The sequence below is a fragment of the Callithrix jacchus genome, chromosome 6 (genome assembly GCF_049354715.1).
Source record: "Callithrix jacchus isolate 240 chromosome 6, calJac240_pri, whole genome shotgun sequence".
In the NCBI taxonomy this organism is placed as follows: domain Eukaryota; kingdom Metazoa; phylum Chordata; class Mammalia; order Primates; family Cebidae; genus Callithrix; species Callithrix jacchus.
In genome coordinates, this window is record NC_133507.1 from 19893628 (window position 1) to 19918288 (window position 24661).

Here is a 24661-nt window from a genome sequence, read left to right on the forward strand (position 1 = left end):
GGGGTTGCGTGAGCCTAGATCATGCCATTGCACTCCAGCCTGGGCAACAGATCAAGACTCCATCACAACAACAACAACAACAATGAAAGAAAAAGCTTAGAAGCAATGACCAACCTAATGGTGAGGAACGCCCCTAGCACCCACCGAGACTGCACCCTTGAAGTATCATTTCCCACCAACAGAAGCCAGGGCTCTGCGGAGAAAGGGTGAATTCCAGGTCTGAGGTTGAGAAATGTAACAAGATGGGCCTGGAACATCGTATGCTGGAAATCAAGGAAACAATCAAAGGTTACTAGGGTCATGTCAAAATACTCAATAGTTGCCATGAAGGAATTTTTACTGGCTAATGAGGAGACAAACGGAGCATTCAAAAAATTATATATAGCCAGGAACAGTGGTTCACATTTGTAATCTCAGCACTTTGGAAGGCTGAGGCAGTGGATCAGCTGAGCCTAGCAGTTCAAGACCAGCCTGGGCAACCTGGCAAGACCCTATCTCTACAAAAAATTAGCTGGATGTGGTGGCACAAGCCTGTCATTCCAGCTACTCAGAAGGCTGAGGTTGCAGTGAGCTGAGATCGTGCCTCTGTACTTTAGTCTGAGACACAGTGAGACTCTATCTCAAGAAAAAAAAATTATATATATATATACATATATGTATATGTATATCGATATACATAGAGTGGATTGAAAGACATGGAATATATTAAAATGCCAGGGGTTCATAATGATTTTTGAAAAACAAAGGCTCCCTGGTCATTTAGAACCCACTGGGGAAGCAGCTCATTCTGAAAACCGGTAAACAAAGGGAGAGAATCAAGCACTCACCATCTCTTTCTGAATGAATGTTCAACAAGGCAACGTAATAGTTGATGAGAGGAAGTTGCTTTTTTTAGGGAGAATTTTGTTAAATAGAGAAGGAATGATATTAATAGAATATCACCATTTTGCAACCTCTAATGAAATAAGAGGCTGGGTGCGGTGGTGCCCAGGACTTTGGGAGGCCAAAGGCAGGAGGATCACTTGAGCACAGGAGTCTGAGACCAGCCTGGGCAACATAGTGAGACTTCGTCCTAAAAAAGTAGAAAAAAAAAAAATGCTGGGAGCGGTGGCTCATGCCTGTAATCCCAGCACTTTGGGAGGCCAAGGTGGGCAGATCACAAGGTCAAGAGATCAAGACCAGCCTGGCCAACATGGTGAAACCCTATCTCTACTAAAAATACAAAAAATTAGCTGGGTGTGGTAGCAGGCGCCTGCAGTCCCAGCTACTTGGGAGGCTGAGGACGTGATGTAATAGAAATACTGAAATATTCTTGCCAAAAGATTGAAACTGAGTATGATCCATAGGATGAGACAAGGAGCCCAGAATGTGAATCTATAGGATCAGCATCAAATAAATTGCAGGGAAAAAAAAAAAGAACCAGTGAGGTGGCTCACACCTATAATCCCAACACTTTGGGAGGCTGAGGCAGGCAGATCACTTGAGGTCAGGAGTTCCAGACCAGCCTGGCCAACATGGTGAAACCCTTTCCTTCTAAAAACACAAAAATTAGCCGGGCATGGTGGCACATGCCTGTATCCCAGCTACTTGGGAGACTGAGGCAGAAGAATCACTTGAACCTGCGAGATGTAAGTAGCAGTGAGCCAAGATCACACAACTGCCCTCTAGCTTGGGCGACAGAGCAAGACTACATCTCAAAAAGAAAAAGAAAAAAAGGGTAGAAGCAATGACCAACCTAATAATGAGGAATGCCCTTAGCACCCATCCAGACTGCACTCTTGAAATACCATTACCCGCTGACTGTAACCAGGGCTCCACAGAGAAATGGTGGATTCCAGGTCTGGGATTGAGAAATGTAATAAGATGAGCCTGGAACGTCATATGCTAGAAATCAAGGAAACTATCAAAGATTACTAGGGTCATGTCAAAAGTACTCAATAATCACCATGTAAGAATTTTTACTGGTCAAAGAGGGGACAATTGGAGCATTCAAAAAATTATTTATGACTGGGCACAGTGGCTCACACCTGTAAAATCCCAGCACTTTGGGAGGCCGAGGCTGGCAGATCATTTGAGGTCAGAAGTTCAAGACCAGCCTGGCCAACATGCTAAAACCCCATCTCTACCAAAAATACAAAAAATTAGCTGGGTGTGGTGGCAGGCAACTGTAATCCCAGCTACGGGGTAGGCTGAGGCAGGAGAATCACTTGAACCTGGGAGGCTGAGGTCGCAGTGAGCCGAGCAGTGTCTTGAGATTGAGCCACTGCACTCTAGCCTGGGTGACAGAGTGAGTGAGATTCCGTCTCAAAAAAAAAAAAAAAAAAAGATATTTAAGAGACCTATCACCTAAATGTAATGAGTGGATCTTCTCTGGCACCTTATTCAAATATACAAACTGTTTGAACAATTATAAGATGAATGGGGAAATTTAAACAATGACTGTGTTTGATATTTTAAAATCATTTCTTAGGTGTGATGATGGCAGGGGATATTTTTTTTTAAGTCCTTATCTATAAGAGCAGAGTCTCATCCTAGGCATTATTATTATTATTATTATTTTTTTGAGACAGAGTCTTGCTCTGTCACCCAGGCTGGAGTGCAATGGCGCAATCTTGGCTCACTGCAGCTTCCACCTCCCAGGTTCAAGTGATTCTCCTGCCTCAGCCTCCTGAGTAGCTGGGATTACAGGTGCCTGCCATCTCGCCTGGCTAATTTTTGTATTTTTGGTAGAGATGGGGTTTCACCATGTTGGCCAAGCCCCAGTCTTGAACTCCTGACCTCAGGTGATCTGCCCATCTAAGCCGACCCATCTGGTCACCCAAGCATTCTTCATGTTTGAGGCTGGATAATTCTTCGTTGTGGTAGGCGGTCCCATTGCACTGAGATGTCAATGGCATCCCTCACCTCCACTCACTTACATGCCTATAGCACCTCTTTCATCAGGCCAATAAAAAATATCTCCAAACAGGCAAATATCTTCTGTGATAGGAAACCATGTTAGAGATACATACTGAAGTACTTATGGTTAAAATGATACTATGCCTGGGTTTTGTCAAAATAACCCAAGAGGGCTTAGGCAGAGGTAGAGGTGAAACAACAAGCTTAACTGGGTGTTTGTTGATAACTGTTGGGCTGGATGGTGGTCATTATACTATTCCCCATTTATATGTTGAAAGTTCCCTGTAATAAAATTTAAAAGATTGTAGCCCCAAAGGAGTACTAAAATATTTGTTTTCCCAAAGCATTATTAATATGTTGGATTAAATAAGCTGTCTTGAAGTTAAAGGCTATGTGTATAATTGAGTTACTCTAAATGTCTTGGTAAAGCCTCTTACCTACTTCCCAAGTCCTGAGAAAGTGAATAATGATTGCATGCATAATAAATTATTATACAAATTCGGCTATTATCTTTTTTAATTTTTGTTTTCAGCAAAATTGGAGGACCTACTCATGTTACAATTTATCATAAATCATTGTTTCTGAATTAGTATCTAAAGAGTCCTAAGAAATGGGTGACATCACTATAACAAAACACCTCAATGTTTCTCAGAGGGTACATTTATGAAAATGGAAATGGAATTGGTCATGGGCCCATCTCATTCTAGCAAGAGTATTAATCTACAATGTTTTTAAAGCTTCATTTTAAAAGACATTTTCATCAAGAAATGCATTTCATTAGACACCAATGACAAATAACAAAATAATGCATTTCAAATATCTTTTAGAATTGTCAAGATAAAATATTACATTACTGGGCCAGGTGCAGTGGCTCATGCCTGTATTCCCAGCACTTTGGGAGGCCGATGCAGGCGACTCACGAGATCGAGTTCGAGACCAGCCTGACCAACATGGTGAAACCCCGTCTATACTAAAAATACAAAAATTAGCCGGGCGCGGTGGTGCATGCCTGTAATCTCAGCTGCTCAGGAGGCAGAGGCAGGACAATCGCTTGAACCCAGGAGGCAGAGGTTGCAGTGAGCCAAGATTGCTATTGGGCCACTGCACTCCAGCTGGGGCGACAGAGCGAGACTCCCTCTCAAAAAAGAGAAAAGAAATTTCCAATTAAGAGCTTTGTTCATGCACCTTTAAATGAATGAAGGTGGGTTTCATTCAATATTTTTATGAGGTAATTTTTATACTGAAATTCACATGCTAGCAGGTACTATATGATTTCAACATTAAAAATGTATTTGTCAAACTGAACATGTGTGAAGGGATGTATACGTTTTCCCAAATTCTTTTCAGGGATACACAGGCGAAAGAATGAGCAGCAGGGCTGTGAAGGCCGTCTCCCTCTCTGTGGGTGCAGCGGCACCAGCAGCAGCTGGGATCCATGGCCTTCACTCTGCCACCCGTTCCAGGTTCCATCTTACTTTCCTAACTCTGATTTTTTCTTATATTTTTTTTGTGAGACAGGGTGTCGCTATTACCCAGGAGGGAGTGCAGTGGTGCAATCACGACTTACCACAGACAAACTCCTGGGCTCAAGCAATCCCTGACTCAGCCTCCTGAGTAGTTGGGACTACAGGTGCATGCCAGCTAATTTTTGTATTTTTTGTAGAGACAGGGTTTCACCATGTTGGCCAGGCTGGTCTCCAACTCCTGACCTCAAGCGATCCACCACCTTACAGGACAACGTGGAGCATGTTATTACAATATTTCAGGTTTCAATAAGAAAGCTAGCAGACAGTATCATTTCCATTTCAGAATGAGAAACCTGGGGCTCCGGGCACCTTCCCCAGTCACCAGGAGAGTCATGCTTTTCCCTCACTCTTCCTCAGAGGTGCATGGGGTCACTTCCAACCAACCGCACAAATCATCACCTCCAATTTTTCACTGTCTGTTTTAGAATTATTGTTTTACCCTCCTTTTTTTTTTTTTTTTTTTTTTTTTTTTTTTTTTTTTGAGACGGAGTTTCCTTCTTGTTACCCAGGCTGGAGTGCAATGGCGTGATCTCGGCTCACCACAACCTCCGCCTCCTGGGTTCAGGCAATTCTCCTGCCTCAGCCTCCTGAGTAGCTGGGATTACAGGCACGGACCACCATGCCCAGCTAATTTTTGTATTTTATTTTATTTTTTTTAGTAGAGATGGGTTTTCACCATGTTGACCAGGATGGTCTTGATCTCTCGACCTTGTGATCCACCCACCTCGGCCTCCCAAAGTGCTGGGATTACAGGCATGAGCCACTGCGCCCGGCCCGGCACATTCTTGACTCACTGCAACTTCCACCTCTCAGGTTCAAGAGATTCTCCAGCCTCAGTCTCCGGAGTAGCTGTGATTACAGGAGCACACCACCACGTCAGGCTAATTTTAAAAAAATTTTTAGTAGAGATGAGGTTTTACCATGTTGGCCAGGCTGGTCTCAAACTCCTGACCTCAGGTGATCTGCCTGCCTCGGCCTCCCAAAGTGCTGGGATCACAGGCATAAGCCACCGCACCCAGCCTCCCCCTTTATTTCATATTGTCACTAAGTTTGCAATATAGTCTGGCCACAGTTTACAAACACAACAGGATGCTATGTACATGTTTCTATTTTTAAGTAAGGCTGCCCTCTGATAGGGAAGCCTTTTCTTTTCCTATCTTTTTTTTTTTTGAGACAGAGTCTCACTCTGTCGCCCAGGCTGGAGTGCAATGGCGTGATCTTGGCTCCCTGCAACCTCTGCCTCCTGGTTCAAGCGATTCTCCTACCTCAACCTCCCAAGTAGCTGGGGTTACAGGTGCGCACCACCACATCTGGCTAATTTTTGTATTTTTAGTAGAGATGGGGTTTCGCCCTGTTGGCCAAGTTGGTCTCAAACTCCTGACCTCAGGTAATCTGTCTGCCTCAGCCTCCCGAAGTGCTGGGATTACAGGCGTGAGCCACCATGCCCAGCCCCCCCTCCCTTTTTTTTCCTGCTGGGACTTACTTTTTCCATCTTCAACATCCCCTAGTCTTTCCTGGTGACTCGCATGTAACCCAGAAGCCCCCTAAGGGGCACTCTCTGTGTACTCAACACCTAGTGTGTCAGTCAAAAAAAGGTGAAATGCTGTTGCAATTTTAAACTTTATACCATTAGTCAATCAGAATTAAGTGACAAATAATGTTTGCTTCCCCTCACCCCCTTCTTTTTATGGTGAAGATAACTTGAGCATATCCATTAAAAAGGCTGAAGTCACACATTCACACATTAAAAATCACTTTAAGACACTCAGTGATTTGACAGTGGACTTATGTTTTCCCCTTAAAAAGAAAGGGGTTGTTTGCTGTTGTGGTTTTAACTATTACATCTCACTCTAGTCAAGATGTGTAGCCAACTGTTAACAACGAAACTGAGAAAAACACAAACAACGAACAAATGACCTTTTATTTCATACAGAGATACAAAGGCAATTGTGCGCAGCAACAATCTGATGGGCAGTCCAGATTCCTGGGAGGAAGTAAATTCATGGTAAATGTCATGATGTCTGGTGTAGGAGAAGGTCAAAGGAGGAGAGAGGGGACAGAATGCTACTGCTAATAAATAACAGTATCAAGAACTGCATGGTTTCAATGCCAGGAGTTTGTTAGGTATCTTCCATGCCACTAAAACCATAATTCTACATCGTCATCATCAACATCCTTGAAGTGCATTAGCAGTTGTGCTGAGGGACTACAATCCTTACAAATAATTGACACATTTTATAGAAGGAGCTGTAAACTCTGCTCGTTATTGCCTGCCTTGGATGTGGCCTTTGGGACTGACAGTCTCTTTTAAGGAAACATGGTTGACACACTTTGGTTGGTCCCAGTTTTTGAGGCAGTGCTAGTTGTAATAGCATCATCCTTTAATCTGAGGAAATGTTTATTTTAAAAAAACCTGTCTTTCAAAACAGCAAAAAACAAGGTCTGGGTAGTGTCGAATCCTTCCATGGCACTCTGCGCCTCCCTGTGGGCTGTAACCATGGACCTGAGTCAAGAGTCTCATAAAAAGACTTCTCCAATGCATTTACAATAGGGACATGCCACATGGCTTGTTATTCATTAAAACAGTTTATTGGCTTTAAATGTACATCAGTAAATTTTTAAATGCTAAAAATTTATGATAAAAGAATACCGAACCAAAACATAAAAGAAAATAGAGGCTCAACGGCATGATTTTAATATATTTTCCTGGATAAACAGATTTTTAAAAAGTATACTACTTTTTATTCAAGAACAAAAGCTTTCTAAATTCAATGTTTAGAACTGATTTTTCTTTTTTTTTAATAAGCCCAGAAAACTGGGGATCATAAAATAAAGGCACAATGTGGGCAGCAAAAGAAAAAAGGAGGAAAAAAAAAGGGAGAAAAATTGGTTTCAATCTCACATGTAACAAAAGTTGACTGGTTTTGTTTTTGTTTTAGACAATTTAAGGCAGAATTATCTCTCTGCAATCCTGCAGATAAATCCTAGTGTTTTAGCTATAAGTTTCAAGAGTTCAGATATACAGATAAACCAATTTAAAAAAACCGTTTTCTTAATCTAAAGCTTTTGATGCATTTTAAATGCATCAAAAATCTTTAAAATGCATTATAAATCTTTAAAATTCCTATCACCCACATTTTAAGAAATAGATCTATATTTCGATAAGACACTCTTAAGATATAAAAGTTTTAAAAAAAACAATGACAATTCTACACTAGGGCCAACTCATTCCTCTGCCAGAGGGATGGAGTGAATTGTCTCTTTGAATCAAGTCAATCTCTATGCACCAACACAAGCAGGCAGGTATCTTCACCCATTCTGAATTTACCTAGGTAGCTGAATTTTATCAACCGGACTCTCCCATCCACTAGACGGAGAGTTACACAAACAGAATTGCCCAAGTTTGATGATGAAATTTAAAAACACTACCTCATTTTTCTAGAAATGGATCCTTTGAATATACAACAGTCACTTCTATTAGCTCCTGTCCATAAAGAAAAGCACAATGGGAGAGAAGCAATGATCCTCATATCCTTCAACTTTCCTGATAGGACAGAAATAGAAAGGAACTTTACTTTTAAATGACAACCTAACAGCTGTTAGCAACATGACATTCACTTTTAAATGACATCCTAACAATTGTTAAGAACATGACATTTTAGTTGTATGTCTTATGTATGTAGGTCATTGGTGCTAATAGCTTCCACTTCTAAATGACAAAAATTTGAATCCTACCATCCCTATTGCTAATTAAAGCAAACACCAAAGCTTACAATATAGTAATGCAACCTCTAAGACTGTAACAACACAGAGAAATTTTAGTGGAGTTTCCACTCTTTCCTAAGTAATGGAAGAAAATGAAGAATACAGAAACGCCAGACTAAGCCTGAATTTCACTATGAAAAAAGGGTAACAAATGTCCCATCAGAAGGAGAGGAGTTAAAAATGTGGCATTGGGAATGCATCAGATTGAGGCGTTGTTGTGGGCTAGGTCTTTGCTTCCAATGAGTAAAGAAGGATCTAGAAAGGCAGCTGTGGGGTGCTTCTTTCCTTCATCCTTCTGGGCTGGCAGCAAGTGACCAATTACTTCCCGTAGAACTTTTTGTTGAGAAGGAAGATCAGGAGGTTGACATTTACTTTAGCTCTATCAAATAATTTCATGACTGCAACTCCTTCGTATTGTAGCTGCAGCAGGTCCTATTTTAAAAAACAAAACATTGTGACAGTGAATCAAGTCTGTGGAACCAGGAAAAAGGGCATGATGTGGGGGAGAATCCAGATGGGCCGAGGCTGTCTTGTGTGCCAGATGTGAAATGGGGCCACAGAGAAGCTCCTAGCTAGGAAACTACCCACTGCGTAACCAGCCTGAGAGCTGCAGCAACATGGTGCGCTGGCCAAGGGAGTCTTCTGGTTAATTTGGAGTTAGAAAGTCATGTTGTTCATATCAAAATTAATCATACAGGGAAAGAAAAAGAAACATGTTCAGTTGCCACATGACATCTAAGCTTTTGATTTCAGAAGTCACACTGACATTTTCACATTTCATCCACGTTATGGGTCACTAGTTTTAATAAATCTGGAAAAGGCGAAGGCATTGAAACCTATGACTAAATATACTAAGCACAGGAAATGAGACAAGGCTAGTAATGTTATCTCAATACTATCTGCTAGATTCTTCATTTCTGCTCCACAAGAGAACACTTTCTATCCTGAAGGCAAGGGAAAAAGAGAGAACTTGGTGCTTTATTAGCATATGTGCTCAGGCACTGTGTAAGCACATTATGTAGCATCTTTTAAAGTCCTCACAAATTTTTATGAGGTGTGATTATCCCAACTTTAAAGATAAACTACTGAGGCTCAGAGGTGTTAAATGACTTCACAACAGGACAGAGACGGACATGGTAAATCCAGATCTGACTGCAAAGCTCCTGCTTTTCCTGCTATCTTCACCACTGATCCTAAACAAGTTTATGAAATCTTGAGTGGTCTCACTTCTAAAATTTGGAAGAGTGGTGAAGAGAAAGCAAGGGTCAAAGGGCTTGAAAGGGCCCCACAAGGCTGGGTGCAGTGGCTCATGCCTGTAATCCAAGCACTTTGGGAGGTGGAGGCAGGCGGATTAGGAGGTTAGGAGTTCGAGACAGCTTGGCCAACATGGTGAAACCCATCTCTACTAAAAATATAAAAAACAGCCAGGAGTAACGGTGCATGCCTATAATTCCAGCTACTCATAAGGCTGAGGCAGGAGAATCGCTTGAACTCGGTTCGTGGACGTTGCAGTGAGTGGAGACTGTACCACTGCACTCAACACTCAAGTCTGGGTGACAGGGTGAGACTCGATCTCAAAAAAAAAAAAAAAAGAAAGGACGCTGTAAGTTCAATCATCTGCTGGAAAAATCCTAGCAGCTCCATGAGGACTGCTGGGACCTGTGCCTAATACAATACTCAAACCTGGCAGTCACCCCACATTGAATAAACTATCACAGGCAGACTGGTTAGCCTAACACAAATTGGTTAAAAAATTAAAAAATAAAAATATGTTCTGCCAGCACCACATAAATAAAATATTTTTTAAATTAAAAAAATAATTTGGTGAAGCTGAGGGAATAAGAGGTTCCTTTTTTTTGGTGGAAGTACTTTAGCTAGCTATGTGCATCACAAAATCATTTCACATTGTTTAGCTAACATGTTTTAATGGTCTACTCGTCACTGAGAAGGAAACGAAGATGACTAAGAAATACTACCTATCCTTAAGGATCCTTTATGGCTTTAGGGGGGAGAAGGGAAGTAAGTCAACACCTACTGTAAACAGAGGATGTCTGCAAGGGCTACAGAAGCAAAGGGGAAACCACCTATTATGGCTTGGCTGGGGGAGGCACACACGCAAGTACTCCACAAAAGATGGAGGAACAAAAGGGGCGGGGTTGGGAGGCAGGGAGAGAGGGGAGGGGAGAAGAGGGAGGGCAGCATGAGCAGAAGCCCAAACGTACACTCACAGGATGGCACCTGCCTGGGCTGGCAGAGCATGGTTGTGTAAAGCAGTGCAAGAAAAAAGGGGCAAACTGTCTGGTGCCACACACACAACGCTAAAGGAGTCTGGACGCCACCTAGGAATCCTCTCAATGCCCTGCTATTTTTTAGCGGGTAAAAAGCAGATATTTCTAAATAAAAACTAGGGAACTTTAGGCTACAAAAATGAGTCAGTCCTGAGTTCTTTTTGGATTTAAGATAGGATTCAGTTTACGAACATAAAATTTACACACACCTTGTCAGAAGCGTCTCTAACTTTTAAGCACCTATATCAAATCAAAATGAGAAAAAAGATTTCAAGCTGAGTGGGCTTACAATTTTGCAATGTCAGCATGTGTTCAAGTCCAAGGTATCAGCTCTATTTAGTGGCGCACTAAGTGGAAGCTTCAGATAAATGTTTTCTGAGGGGCCGGGCACGGTGGCTCATGCCTATAATCCCAGCACTTTGGGAGGCTGAGACGGGTGGATCATGAGGTCAAGAGATCGAGACCATCCTGGTCAACGTGGTGAAACCCCGTCTCTACTAAAAATACAAAAATTAGCTGGGCATGGTGGCGCACGCCGGTCCCAGCTACTCGGGAGGCTAAGGCAGGAGAACTGCTTGAACCCAGGAGATGGAGGTTGCGGTGAGCCGAGATCGCGCCATTGCACTCCAGCCTGGGTAACAAGAGCAAAACTCCATCTCAAAAAAAAAAAAAAAAAAAGTTTTCTGAGGATTGACATCTGCAAAAGCTCTCCAGGGCACACACACCAAACCAGACACACTGAAACCCTCAGCTTCTTTCCCCCAGCATGGAGCCTAGCTCGCTGCTGAATGTAGACAGCTTTCCTCAAGTGAGTCTCCTGTTTGTCTATTTCTCCTACTTGGACAAGAATGTCATAGAGAAAGCTTTTGGTTCTACTGGTGCCTACCCACCTGATAATGTAACATAAAAGTCTCCATTTGAACTCCCATGAATTTGGCCTTCACTTCAAAGTCTCCAACTTCTTCTGTTGGACTGATTTCAAAGATAACATTTTTAAACCTGTTGAAACATAACATCATAAGGGTGTGGTTTTTATGTTCTCATATAAACATATTCTGTGAAATGGGGAAAGGAGATAAACCAAGTCTTCAAGGGTGAAAATGGGTGGAAAGTACAAGTGGAAAGTACTTCTGCAGCAGAAGCAGCCGGATTACCACGCCTAGGTCCCATCTGCTCTGGGACTTGGAGAGAGGAATGGCAACCTCTTTCTGCCTGCAGCACTTGCATGCTATGAAAGAGGAACCACTGGGGAGTGCCACAAGTAGCCTGAGAAGGGATAACAACACAGAAATTCTCTTCACTTCCACATGGCCAAAAATGAAACCTAATGATACAAGGAGAAAACAGAGGAAAGTGGGCTGGAAGGAGAGGGTATGTGCATGTGAATACATGCATGTTTGAGGACTGGGAGAAGTAAATAAACAAAAGGGGTCCGTAAAGAAACACCAAGGGAGGTGGTTTTCTAGAAAGAGTAGGGGCCGTGTATATAAGCATACTCAGCATAACCAAAGATAAATTGTTATTATTAAAAATATTTAAGTTATCACTCATTCACAACATGTAATATGCCAGGAAATTTTGGGGGGGGGGGCAAAAGAAAAAGGGATTATGATAGTCTCTGGGTGATCAAAGTATAGCACCCCAGATTTCCAGAACTCAACTATGGATGAATAGAGCTGAGAACCATGACCGATGCAAAAAGGTCACTGAGAGCTAAAGGAGAAGTCACAAAAACCCACACACTGAAACACACACGCAACTAGAACGCCACACAGGTTACTCCTTAAAGATATTTATCTTAAGTGATAAATAATTTTAACAGATTTAGTTGGTTACTTAGTTTCTAAGCCCAAAGAAGCAAATTAAAAGAAAGAAAGGCAGATAGAGGTAGGCACTTGAACAGTAGTGGAAAATAATGACGAAAGAAGGGAAATGTTGGGTGCGGAGACTTATGCCTGTAATCTTGGCACTTTGGGAAGCCAAGGCAGGAGCACTGCTTGAGCCCAGGAGTTCAAGGCCAGCCTGGGGAACAAAGTGAAACCCTGTCTCTACAAAATATAATTAGTTGGGTGTGGTGGCATTCGCCTATGGTCCCAGCTATGGGGAGGCTTAGGTGGGAAGATCTCTTAAGTCCAGGAGGTTAGGGCTGCAGTGAGCTGTGATCACACCAATGCACTTCAGTCTAGGTGACAGAGCAAGACTCTGTCTCTAAAAAACATTTTTTAAATTATATACTCATTAAAAAGGATGCTTTCAATGAATATAAACAATGCTCACAGCATAATGTTGTAAGAAAAAAGTTAGATACATAACCATAAACAGTATTGTTCTAGTAAGTGGTAAGAGGATAGGTGTGATGGGTCATGCCTATAATTCCAGCACTTTGGGAAGCTGAGGAGGGTAGATGACTTGAGCTCAGGAGTTCAAGACCAGCCTGGCCAACATGGTGAAACACCATCTCTACCAAAAATACAAAAACTGTCTGGGTATGGTGGCAGGCACCTGTAATCCAGGCTATGTGGGAGACTGAAGCAGGAGAACCACTTGAACTTGGGAAGTAGTGGTTGCAGGGAGCTGAGATTGCGCCACAGCACTCCAGCCTGGGTGACAGAGCGAGATTATTTAAAAAAAAAAAAAAAAGGCCTATAATCCCAGCACTTTAGGAGGCTCAGGTGGGCAGATCATATGAGGTCTGGAGTCTGAGATTAGCCTGGCCAACATGGTAAAACCCCATGTCTACTAAAACCACAAAAACTTAGCTAGGTGTTGTGGTGCACGCCTGTAGTGCCACCTACTCAGGACGCTGAGGCAGGGGAATTGCATGAACCCGGGAGGCTGAGGCTGCAGTGAGCTGAGATCACACCATTGTACTCTAGCCTGGGTGACAGAGAGACCATCAAAAATAAATAAATAAATAAAATATATACATATATAAAGTAGTTAGATAAACAAGTGGGTGAGTCATGGATAATCTTTATGTGAATAGAAAAAAATATATTAAAACAATTTCAGTGGTTATCTCTGGCTTGTGGAATTACAGGTGTTTTCTTTTTTATGCTTTACCATATTTCAAAGTTTAATAATAAATACATATTATTTTAGAATCAGAAAAATGTAAAAGGTTATTTTTTTAAAAAGTATTTTGTTTTTTCCCCCCCAAACAGAGGTTACAGGGGTGGCTGAGCAGACAGATGCTCAATAAATGCTTGCTAATGATGCCAGGCCCAGGACCTATGGGAGGATGACACATCTGGTCCATGAACCATGTGCAAAGCAAGATGATACTTCCCAGAAAAGAAAATGAAGATAAGTGCCTGGTTCGTAGCTATAAGTGGAATAAAGCAAACTCCTCTTATTGGTACTCTTAATTTATTCTTGGTTCAGAAACAAAAGAAATCCAAGGAATGGCTTCCTGCTTTAATGAGGAAAAATTAAGATCACACCGAAACAAAGAAGTAAACATGTTCTGAGACAAATGTTCTGCAGAAAAAGAAAAGAAAAACTCTTTTATGACAAATTAACTCTGAGTGTGAGGCCTAATTCTACACATAGCAGTATGTAAATAAATAAAAAACATTAAAAGTAACCACCCAGAAAAGAGAAATGAAGACAAAAAGACAAAGATGTGATGCAGAAATAAAAATCAGCCTATAAAAGAAAAAGCAAAGACTCACTGATTCACTTGCAGGTCCTCAATTTCCAGAAGAACTCCCTTTTCATGTAGTCTTGCTGCTGTATATTTCAGAGAAATCTTTTTGCTTTTCTTTCCTTTCATTTCCCTAGGCTTTTTAGAGACTCTGCAAAAAATCACATCATGTCATTTTCTATAAGTAACCATCTACTATGAATCTTCATCATTGGTAACTGAAGGAAACAAGGTCAGAAACCAAACTTCCAGACATAAACATAAGTAACATACCAATTCTAAAATGGCAAACAAATGTTAGAATTAGCCTAAGCAATCACGTGATTAAGGTCACAGAGGTCATATTACCAAATTGCTTCCATTTTGAGTTTAAATTATATTTGAGAACACTCCCATGAATTTAACAGAGTCTTAATTCTCCTATGTCCTTCTAGGAAATTAAGCACCTAACGAGTAACTATGAGAGTTTCTGATGGCAGCCTGAGGGAATGGCACTGAATCCCAGGAGTGAAGTTCTAAGCCCCTTGGCTGTGTAGGGAAAAAATAAAAATGCCATCAAAAAAACACTTTGTAAGAGCATTTAAGCCAGTACAGTAATTCCACATGAATGAAAACAAGGAAAAAGAAACAGGTTAGGAGGCTATTAGGATAATTTAGGCAAGAAGTGGTAACTTCAGAAATATGCCCACATTTTCAAAATGAGGTATGTACAAGAGGTTACTTGCTGCAGAATTTAAAAAATAACAAACAACTGGAAACAAATGTTCATCAGTGGAGAACTGTTTAAGCAAACTGTTATATCTATCTGTATAATGGAATAATATACAACATTTAAAAAGAAATGAGAATCTAGGTCTGTCTGTCTGCTTAGAAGGCCTGGAGGCCATAACAAATCTGGCAATGAACACACCTAGTGTCTAGATCTTGGTTTCTAAATATCATTTTTTGTTCAAAGAAACCAGGGATTCTTGGAGAAACAGTTCATTCTGGGCCTGGGGAGGGGAAACTACAGCTTGAACATGAAACATCTTGTGACAGAAAGTCAGGTAGTGCATAAAGAACAATGGGAACATGTCAAAAGCTCACAGAAGTCAGCACTGCAAGCCTGGTTAGGTGGACCTGTTTTTCATCCCTTCCCATCAGCTCTACCTGACCCCAGGGAGTCTTCCAGGAGAAAGAGAAAAACAGAGTACATGCATGAGCCAGAGAGACGGGGAGCAGATATGGCAAAATGTTAAAAACAGATGAATCAAGGTGAAGGGCATATGGGTGCTTATTGTTCTATTCATTCAGTCTTTCTGAGATTTGAAAACTGTTAAAATAAAAAGGAATAAATAAACTAACCCTACAAGGAAAATCTGCTCTTGTCACCCCACCTCTCTGGGTTTTCAGTTCCCTCCCTATAAAATGGGCACGCTGATAGTTTGTGGCCAGTGCCAAGAAGGCTGGATCAGACTTTCCTTAGCACCCAGGAAAAAATCAGAGCCTATAATCTTGTCCCTAGAAAGTATAGAGAGGGAAAGGGGATCCAAATTTGTATAATATTCCTTAAGTGATTTGGGGACCACTAGATGATCTCCTTCCACGATTTTAATTTCTAGGACCAAGATTTTTTTTTTTTTTTTTTTTTTTTTTGAGACGGAGTCTTGCTCTGTCGCCCAGGCTGGAGTCTCTTAGGTTCAGGTAATTCTCCTGCCTCATTCTCCCAAGTAGCTGGGACTACAGGTGTGTGCCACCATGCCCAGCTAATGTTCGTATTTTCAGAAGAGATGGGGTTTCACCATGTTGACCAGGCTGTTCTTGAACTCCTGACCTCAAATGATACAGTCACCTTGGCCTCCCAAAGTGCTGGGATTATAGGTGTGAGTCACCTTTCCCAGCCCCAAAAAGGTATTGTGCAAAAGGAATACTTAGCAACAAGCATCCATGAAATCCCACACCCATTATTTACATCACACACTAACAAACAGAACTACACAATTATACAGATAATTAGAGGCAAAATAAAAGACTAATATATAGATCCGGTGTATTTTAAGCGAAAATTTCCAATGTCATTTCAGTTGCCTCTGCTTTTTCCTCACTCTAATAATTCTTTTCCCTGACATTGATTCTTATAAAAGAAAAAAATACTCACTTGCCCTTGCTGGCTAAGTTGTCCAAGCAGGTTTTGATATAGCTTTTATAGTAATCCACCTGCTCCCCATAGAAGGTGGCCTTAGAGTTCAGAGCAGCATATGTTTGCTGCAGTTTCACTAGTTCAGCCTTTCTCCTCTGTCGGTACCGCCGCTGATTCCGAATATCCTGAGACATAATTATTAAAGTCAGAGAAACAATGACAAGTATCATGCACTTCTTGAGTCATTATCATTTCATGTCAGAATCCAGCAATACTTAACTCTCTCTTAAATATGACTATACAATTTGTTTTTTTGAGACAGAGTCTTGCTCTGTTACCCAGGCTGGAGTGTGCAGCGGTTGAAATCATGGCTTATTGTAGCCTTGACCTCCCAGGCTCAAGTGATCCCCCACCTCAGCTTCCAGAGTAGCTGAGACTTACAGGCACATGGCACCACACCTGGCTAATTAAAAAAATTTCTTACAGCATGGTACTGGTACCAAAACAGAGATATAGACCAATGGAACAAAACAGAGGCGCCGGAGGCAACACAACATACATACAACTATACAATCTTTGATAAACCTGACAAAAACAAGCAATGGGGCAAGGATTCCATGTTTAACAAATGGTGTTGGGAAAACTGGCAAGCCATGTGCAGAAAGCAGAAACTGGACCCCTTCCTGACACCTTACACTAAAATTAACTCCAGATGGATTAAAGACTTAAACATAAGACCTGGCACCATAAAAACCCTAGAAGGAAATCTAGGCAAAACTATCCAGGACATAGGAGTAGGCAAGGACTTCATGAACAAAACACCAAGAGCATTGGCAACAAAAGCCAAAATAGACAAGTGGGACCTAATGAAACTCCACAGCTTCTGCACGGCAAAAGAAACAGTCACTAGAGTGGATCGGCAACCAACAGAATGGGAAAAAATTTTCGCAGTCTACCCATCTGACAAAGGGCTGATATCCAGAATTTACAAACAACTCAAGCAGATTTACAGGAAAAAAACAAACAAGCCCATTCAAAAGTGGGCAAAGGATATGAACAGATACTTTACGAAAGAAGACATATATGAGGCCAACAATCATATGAAAAAATGCTCATCGTCACTGGTCATCAGAGAGATGCAAATCAAAACCACATTGAGATACCATCTCACGCCAGTTAGAATGGCGATCATTAAAAAATCTGGAGACAACAGATGCTGGAGAGGATGTGGAGAAAAAGGAACACTTTTACACTGTTGGTGGGAGTGTAAATTAGTTCAACCATTGTGGAAGACAGTGTGGCGATTCCTCAAGGCCTTAGAAATAGAAATTCCATTTGACCCAGCAATCCCATTACTGGGTATATATCCAAAAGACTATAAATCGTTCTACTATAAGGACACATGTACACGAATGTTCATTGCAGCACTGTTTACAATAGCAAAGACCTGGAATCAACCCAAATGCCCATTGATAATACACTGGATTGGAAAAATGTGGCACATATACACCATGGAATATTATGCAGCAATCAGAAACGATGAGTTCGTGTCGTTTGTAGGGACATGGATGAATCTGGAAAACATCATCCTCAGCAAACTGACACAAGAACAGAAAATGAAACACCGCATATTCTCACTCATAGGTGGGTGATGAAAAATGAGAACACATGGACACAGAAAGGGGAGTACTAAACACTTGGGTCTATTGGGGGGAAAAGGGGAGGGCCAGTGGGAGGGGGAGGTGGGGAGGGATAGCCTGGGGAGAAATGCCAAATGTGGGTGAAGGGGAGAAGAAAAGCAAAGCACACTGCCATGTGTGTACCTACGCAACTGTCTTGCATGCTCTGCTCATGTACCCCAAAACCTATAATCCAATAAAAAATTAAAAAAAAAAAAAAAAATTTCTTTTGTAGAGATGGGGTCTCAACAGATCCTCCTGCCTTGGTCTGCGAAAGTGCTGAGATTCCAGATGTGAGCCACTATGCCTGGCTTAACCATACATTCAACAGGCAGTAATTTGTTTTCACAAATTAGGAGAGAAATTAAGATCTCAAATTTTCTTCCCTCATTTGTATCTTCTAGTGGTGAAATGTGTTACATTTAGACTAATACATTTTTAGAATTTACCTGCAAATCTGGTTTGGAACTCTTAAGTATTTTGTTGGGACAGGGAGAAAAAGATAATTATAATATATCAACTACCAGTTCCCAGATGTGCATAATATATGATCTTAGTGTAACAGCAGAGAACACCTAAACTCTTAGTTCTCACCAAAGCTCCCTAGCTTGAGATGAATCACACAAATCAAGGATTTTATGATTAGCTTGATGTGAATTTATATTTCACAGTAATTATGAAAAAGATTTGGAAGAATTATTTAAGGCCAAAGACAAATTCTCTAAGGCCACAGGAGGCTCTAGTTAAGGTCTTCTCCTTAGTAATTTCGGCCATGGAATAAGCCACCTCAGGGTCAGCAAGTCCCTCATGCTGGAGAGTCAGACATGGTTTCTTAGAGAGGAGGACATTAATATGCCATGAGCTGAAGCTAAGCTTGTATCTGAACAACTACTGTCTCTTTATGAGCCCCTTGGCTTTCAACAAAGCCAGGTCCCCTCTGTCCCCCAAATGCAGTACCCTGGCAATGTCATTGATCAGCTCCTGGTATTTGTTTTTTGGATCCACAGTTCCAAGCTCTGTTAGCTTCTTTAAACCTGTCTGGATTTTCTCTTTCTTCTCCTGAAGAGTGAGGTTGCTGTCTTCCTTTACAGATTTTGATTTTTTCATCTTGTCAGGAGTTTTGGCATCACGAATAGCACGTCTCTGCATGGCTCTCTGATGTTCTGCTTCCTATAGATGGGAAAAAGAAGTTTTCAGCAAGTTTACCACACTAATCCTAAATTTGAATCCGCACCTGAACTTATACAATTCGAAAAATCCAACCTGGAAACAGAAGGAAAGAAATTCTGCCCCCTGCCAAGTGCTAGATGAGAAACTGCATGAAGCAGAGGCACATCTCTTTCTACCTGTGAGAGATGATATCTACACAATCACACAATTGCTTAGGGCTTCTCTTCTGGACTCCAGGTACAATTGTGAGACTGGACTCTATTGGCTACAAAGTCATTTTTCTCTACCACATTTTGAAACATGGAAGCTGTTTAATTTTATTCAGAACTTAGCTGTATAAATGTTATAACTATACTAAAACAACAAGACCAGTGCTTAGTAAATCCTTGATAATTCTTTTTTTTGAGACGGAGTTTCGCTCTTGTTACCCAGGCTGGAGTGCAATGGCACGATCTCGGCTCACCGCAACCTCCGCCTCCTGGGTTCAGGCAATTCTCCTGCCTCAGCCTCCTGAGTAGCTGGGATTACAGGCACGTGCCACCATGCCCAGCTAATTTTTTGTATTTTTAGTAGAGATGGGATTTTACCATGTTGACCAGGATGGTCTCAATCTCTTGACCTCATGATCCACCCGCCTCGGCCTCCCAAAGTGCTGGGATTACAGGTGTGAGCCACTGCACCCAGCTAGCACTTTCTTTTTCTTTCTTTTTTTTTTTTTTGAGACAGAGTCTCGTTCTGTTGCCCAGGCTGGAGTGCAATGGCGCAATCTTGGCTCACTGCAACCTCTGCCTCCCAGGTTCATGCGATTCTCCTTGCCTCAGCCTCCTGAGTAGCTGGGATTACAGGTGCCTGCTACCAGGCCCAGCTAATTTTTGTATTTTTAGTTGAGATGGGGTTTCATCATGTTGGCCACGCTGGTCTTGAATTCCTGACCCCAGGTGATCCCCCCACCTCAGCCTCCCTAAGTGCTAGGATTACTAGTGCCCAGCCTCAGCACTTTCTTCTTTACTGCTCTCATCACCTATTACCATTCTCCCATGGAAAATCCAATGTCTTTTCTTAGTTGTTACCTTGCTCATCCCTCGCTCTACACATGGTTTGGTACTTCCAAGTGATCTGTGGCCATTTCTTTCTAACCGTTTACTCTCAATACTTCAGTGACTGCCTCTGTGTTGACAGATCCCAAATCTTTGTGACTATGGCTCTGGTGCCATATTCTGAACTGTTTGTACTGGGATGTTTACATTTGGGATGGCCTATAGTTCAAACTTGTAATTCCCCCCTAAGTGGGACAATTCCCTTTCCCAATATTTCCCCTTTTTTCCCTAATATCAAGACTACTCTGTTTACATAATGTAAGAAGCACAAGCTTTGGAGGCAGATAGAATAGGATCCACCTCTGGTTCTGTCACTACAAGCTGATGATCTTGGCCAGTTAACCTGTTAGGGTCTTAGTTTCCTCATCCATACAATAAGGATGAAAAGACTCACCTCAAAGGAATACTGCAAGGATTAAATGAAAGAACGGAGGGGAAAGCACCAAACAAATACTAGGTTCTCAATAAAGACCAATTCCTCCTTTCTTACTTCAAACTTCTTTGCAGGTTCAACATGTTTCAAGTATTGTTTTATATGTCCTTACTTGCCTTTCACACATATCTAATCAGTAATCAGTCATAGCAACTGAGAGCTGAGAATTCATTTAAAACAATGGTTTCCAAACAGTTCTCTGTGCAGCCTTAAGGGTTTGCTGGAGGTACCACAGAATCCTATAGGGCTGAGTTTCAGGTGCCCTATTCCTAGCTATCAGAGTAGCTTCAGAGTGGCAGAGTACCTGCTTTATATACTTGGCTTCTAGGTAAGTCGTCATGTAATAAAACATTACCATGCTTAAATTTTGAAAATGAATGACTTGACCTACTTTCCTTATTTGACAAATAAGAAACAGAGGTCTTCAGACAGGTGCAGTGGCTCATGCCTGTAATCCCAGCACTTTGAGAGGCCTAGGTAGACAGGTCACTTGAGGTCAACAAGATCAGCCTGGCCAACATGGTGAAACCTCAACTCTACTAAAAATATAAACATTAGCCAGGTGTGATGGTGACATAAGCCCGTAGTCCAGCAACTTGGGAGGCTGAGGCAGGAGAATCACTTGCACCCAGGAGGCAAAGGTTACAGAGAGCCAAGATCACGACACTGCAGTCCAGCCTAGGTGACAAAGTGAGACTCTATCTCAAGCTAAAAAAAGAAAAAGAAAGAAAAGAAAAAAGGAAACAAAGATCTTAGATAGAACATGACTCATCCAACCCTTCACAACGCCAGGTCCCGACCCCCATCCACCCACCCCACTGGACCTTATCACATACCTAGATGACTCAACTACCATCTACTCCGATAGTACTGCTGAATTAATTAACATTAAATGGTCTTGAACCTTATAGAGGCTCTTTATTTCTTATCTCTGCAGTGCCAAATTCCCATCTAGCTTGTGAGTTCTAAATAATTTGGTCTCATGTTTTCTCTCTCACTGCTCGCCTCCACCTACAGCTTCATTCTAGACACGGGGTCTGGTTGCATCACGTTCCTCCCTCCCTCCTTTGTTCCTCTGCTCAGGTCGCTCTCCTGCCTTGAGTGCCCTCTTGTCTTACATGCACACCCAACTCCTATCCACCTTTACACGTCTGGCTCCAGTCCACTTCTTTTAGGCAGCTTTCCTAATGCACTGCTTCACTGGCCTCTTTCCTGAACTGCTATCATTTTTTTTAGTCAATATCATAGTTAATTTTGAATGGTTTAATCATTGCTTCAGGTATATATGTCACACTTCCCTAGATCATGAGTTCACTGAGCTTAGGAGCCACATTCTGTACTTTTCTTCTACCTACCAAGGCGCTTAACAGAATTCCAACTGTATAATATTCAATAAACTGCAAAAGAAACCCCTACACATTCATGGTTTCAACCAACCCTGGATCAAAACTATTTGAAACAAAAATAACAACAATAAAAAAAATACAAAATTTAAAAATACAGTAACTATTTACTTTGCATTTATATTGCAGTAGGTATTATAAGCAATTTAGAGATGATTTAGAGTATATGGGAGAATGTGTGTGAGTTATATGCAAATACTACACCATTTTATAGAAGGGACTTGAACATCTATGCATTTTGGTTTTGGCCAGGGGTGGAGAGGTGGGTGGAATGGGTGCTGGAACGAATCCCCTGTAGATACCAAGGGACGGATATACCGAATGGATGCACTGATTCTGCAGACAAGTGCCAGTGAGTTTCCTGCCCAAAGGACATCACCCCCTGGGCTCAGGAACCAATAACTTTTCACATGAGCCGTAACTACCACTGCCCCCCTAGTTACATTCACGCTCACCCCTAAGTTACCACCTCTTATTTGTGTCTCCCTCCTTTCTCTGACATGCGCCTATCGGGAGGGCTTATCTACGAAACAAAGGAGTATGTTAAACCCTAAATTTTACCTGTTCACTGGTGGCTGGTGTTTCTAGGATTTCAGTCAAGGTCTCTCCTGGCTGGAACCGGATGACATCCACAATTAAACGTTTTGTACTGAAACGAGATGGGGGGAGCACTTAAATATTACCAGTGTTCTAGTTCCTCTCAAGTGGACCGAATCAGCAGCAGCACAAACAGCACCTCAAAGAAGTCCCAAGTGGCAGCTGCCAGCACACAGTACTCAAGGCACTAGGCTATTTACCCAACCATAAGTAGGCACGAGGGTTAAGCTTTCCAAGATTTAATTTTGTTGTAGCATATTAGCAAAATAAGGCAGGTAAGTCCTGTGCCAAGTTCAATATGCAAGGTGACTGGTGACGGGGATTATGACAAGTATGAGAGGCAGTATGGTCACTTCAGGCATGACCCAGCAGGTTCTTGCTCCAAAGGCCAGGAAACATTTGGATTACAACCATTTCATTCTTCCTACTTTTGATACTCACTTCAGTAAGATGGTTCGAGCATCCATTTCTGCATTCTCATCTCCAGGCACATCAAACTTGTTGGTCAGCGTGAGAGATACTTCTGTCTTAGCCAGTGCCTCCTTATTTGGATCATTTAAATTGCCAGAGCTTTCCCCTGAAGTTTTGGGAGGGTGGAAACAATCAGCATAATAAAGAGAGGAGATATCGGGGAAAATAATACAAATAAAAGATGATACACGTCTAAGATAATACTGAATCAGCTAACATGTATAGTGTGGCGAGAACAACTTTTACCGAGAGATAAAATGTTATGTCAAATGATAAAGGCAAAGGATCCATAATAACTTCATAAACGTTTGAGAAATTGTTTCAACACTACAATATCACAATTCTCTCTCAAAACATTCTGGATAGGTGCAGTGGCTTGGGCCTGTAATCCCAGCACTTTGGAAGGCTGAAAGAAGAGGATCGCTTGAGGCCAGGAGTTTGGGATCAGCCTGGGCAACATAGCGAGACCCCGTCTCTATTTAAAAAACAAAAACAAAACCATGAAACTCAGGAGGATCACTTGAGCCCACAGATTTGAGGCTGGAGTGAGCAGTGACTGCACCACTGCACTCCAGCCTGGGAAACAGAGGGAGACCCTGTCTCATAACAAACCAATTCTTTCATTTAAAGGACACGTAGCTTATAATTATGTAATTATTTGTATATCTGCAATTTTTTTAAAAAAGCGCAAATGGCAGTATGTATCTGCACTGAAAATGATCTCTTCCTCCAGTTCCAGTTCCTCATAGACAGTGACATCTGGACTTTTTTTGTTGTTTTGTTTTGTCTCATATGAAACTATCAGAATCACATTTATTTTATTTCCCAATGTATATCCAGAGTTTGGTACAGTGCAGAAAACAGAGGAGACAGCAACCGCAACACTCTTCTGTCATGTTCCCCTTTCACCTTCAGGCAGAAGTCAGAACGTTACCTATCAGGGACTCGATGGTGGGCACCTCGCCAAGGTCGTCCAGCAGCTCGTGGATTGGATCGTTGTGCTCTGGAGCAATGGCATCCTGGTGATCTAACAGGAGCTGCAAACAGCAATGATCAACTCCATTTACACATTCAACTCTCCAGCCCATCCCTCCCCAGAATGCCTAAAAATGATTTGCACAAAGAGGTTACAACAAAGTTCTTATATTCAAAGAACCAACAAGCACATCCTCAGCAAATTAACCCAAATAAACAATATAACAGAAAGCACCACATTGGGCTCTGCTGAATGACATATGTTACAATGTAAGAAGAGGAAATACTGTCAGTCTCTTAACCTCGTAGCCATAAATAATTCAAATGTGCCCTGTATAAGAAAGAACACTGAGGCTGGGCACAGTGGCTCATGCCTGTAATTCCAGCACTTTGGTAGGCCAACACGGGCGGATCACCTGAGATCAGGAGTACAAGACCAGCCTGGCCAACATGATGAAACCCCATCTTACTAAATATATAAAAATTAGTAGGGCATGGTGGTACGCGCCTGTAATCCAAGCTACTAGGGAGGCTGAGGCAGGAGAATTGCTTGAACCTGGTAGGTGGAGGCTGCAGTAAGCCGCTATCATGTCA

General features: G+C 41.8%; 1 protein-coding gene across 2 annotated transcripts in view; it reads right to left on the reverse strand.

Annotated features, from left to right (window-relative positions):
- Positions 1-6327: 6327 nt before the first annotated feature.
- The window catches only part of IQGAP1 (IQ motif containing GTPase activating protein 1), a 118178-nt gene continuing 99844 nt past the window's right edge, over positions 6328-24661 (reverse strand). For both annotated transcript variants that reach the window (XM_008998400.5, XM_008998398.5), the window contains exons 31-38: positions 24027-24129; positions 23063-23198; positions 22586-22673; positions 18879-19091; positions 16261-16427; positions 14152-14274; positions 11368-11476; positions 6328-8621 (exon numbers count right to left, since the gene is read on the reverse strand). In XM_008998400.5, the coding sequence (XP_008996648.3) occupies positions 8508-8621; positions 11368-11476; positions 14152-14274; positions 16261-16427; positions 18879-19091; positions 22586-22673; positions 23063-23198; positions 24027-24129 (1053 nt within the window). In that variant the 3' untranslated portion in view covers positions 6328-8507. The remainder of the gene's footprint in view (positions 8622-11367; positions 11477-14151; positions 14275-16260; positions 16428-18878; positions 19092-22585; positions 22674-23062; positions 23199-24026; positions 24130-24661) is intronic.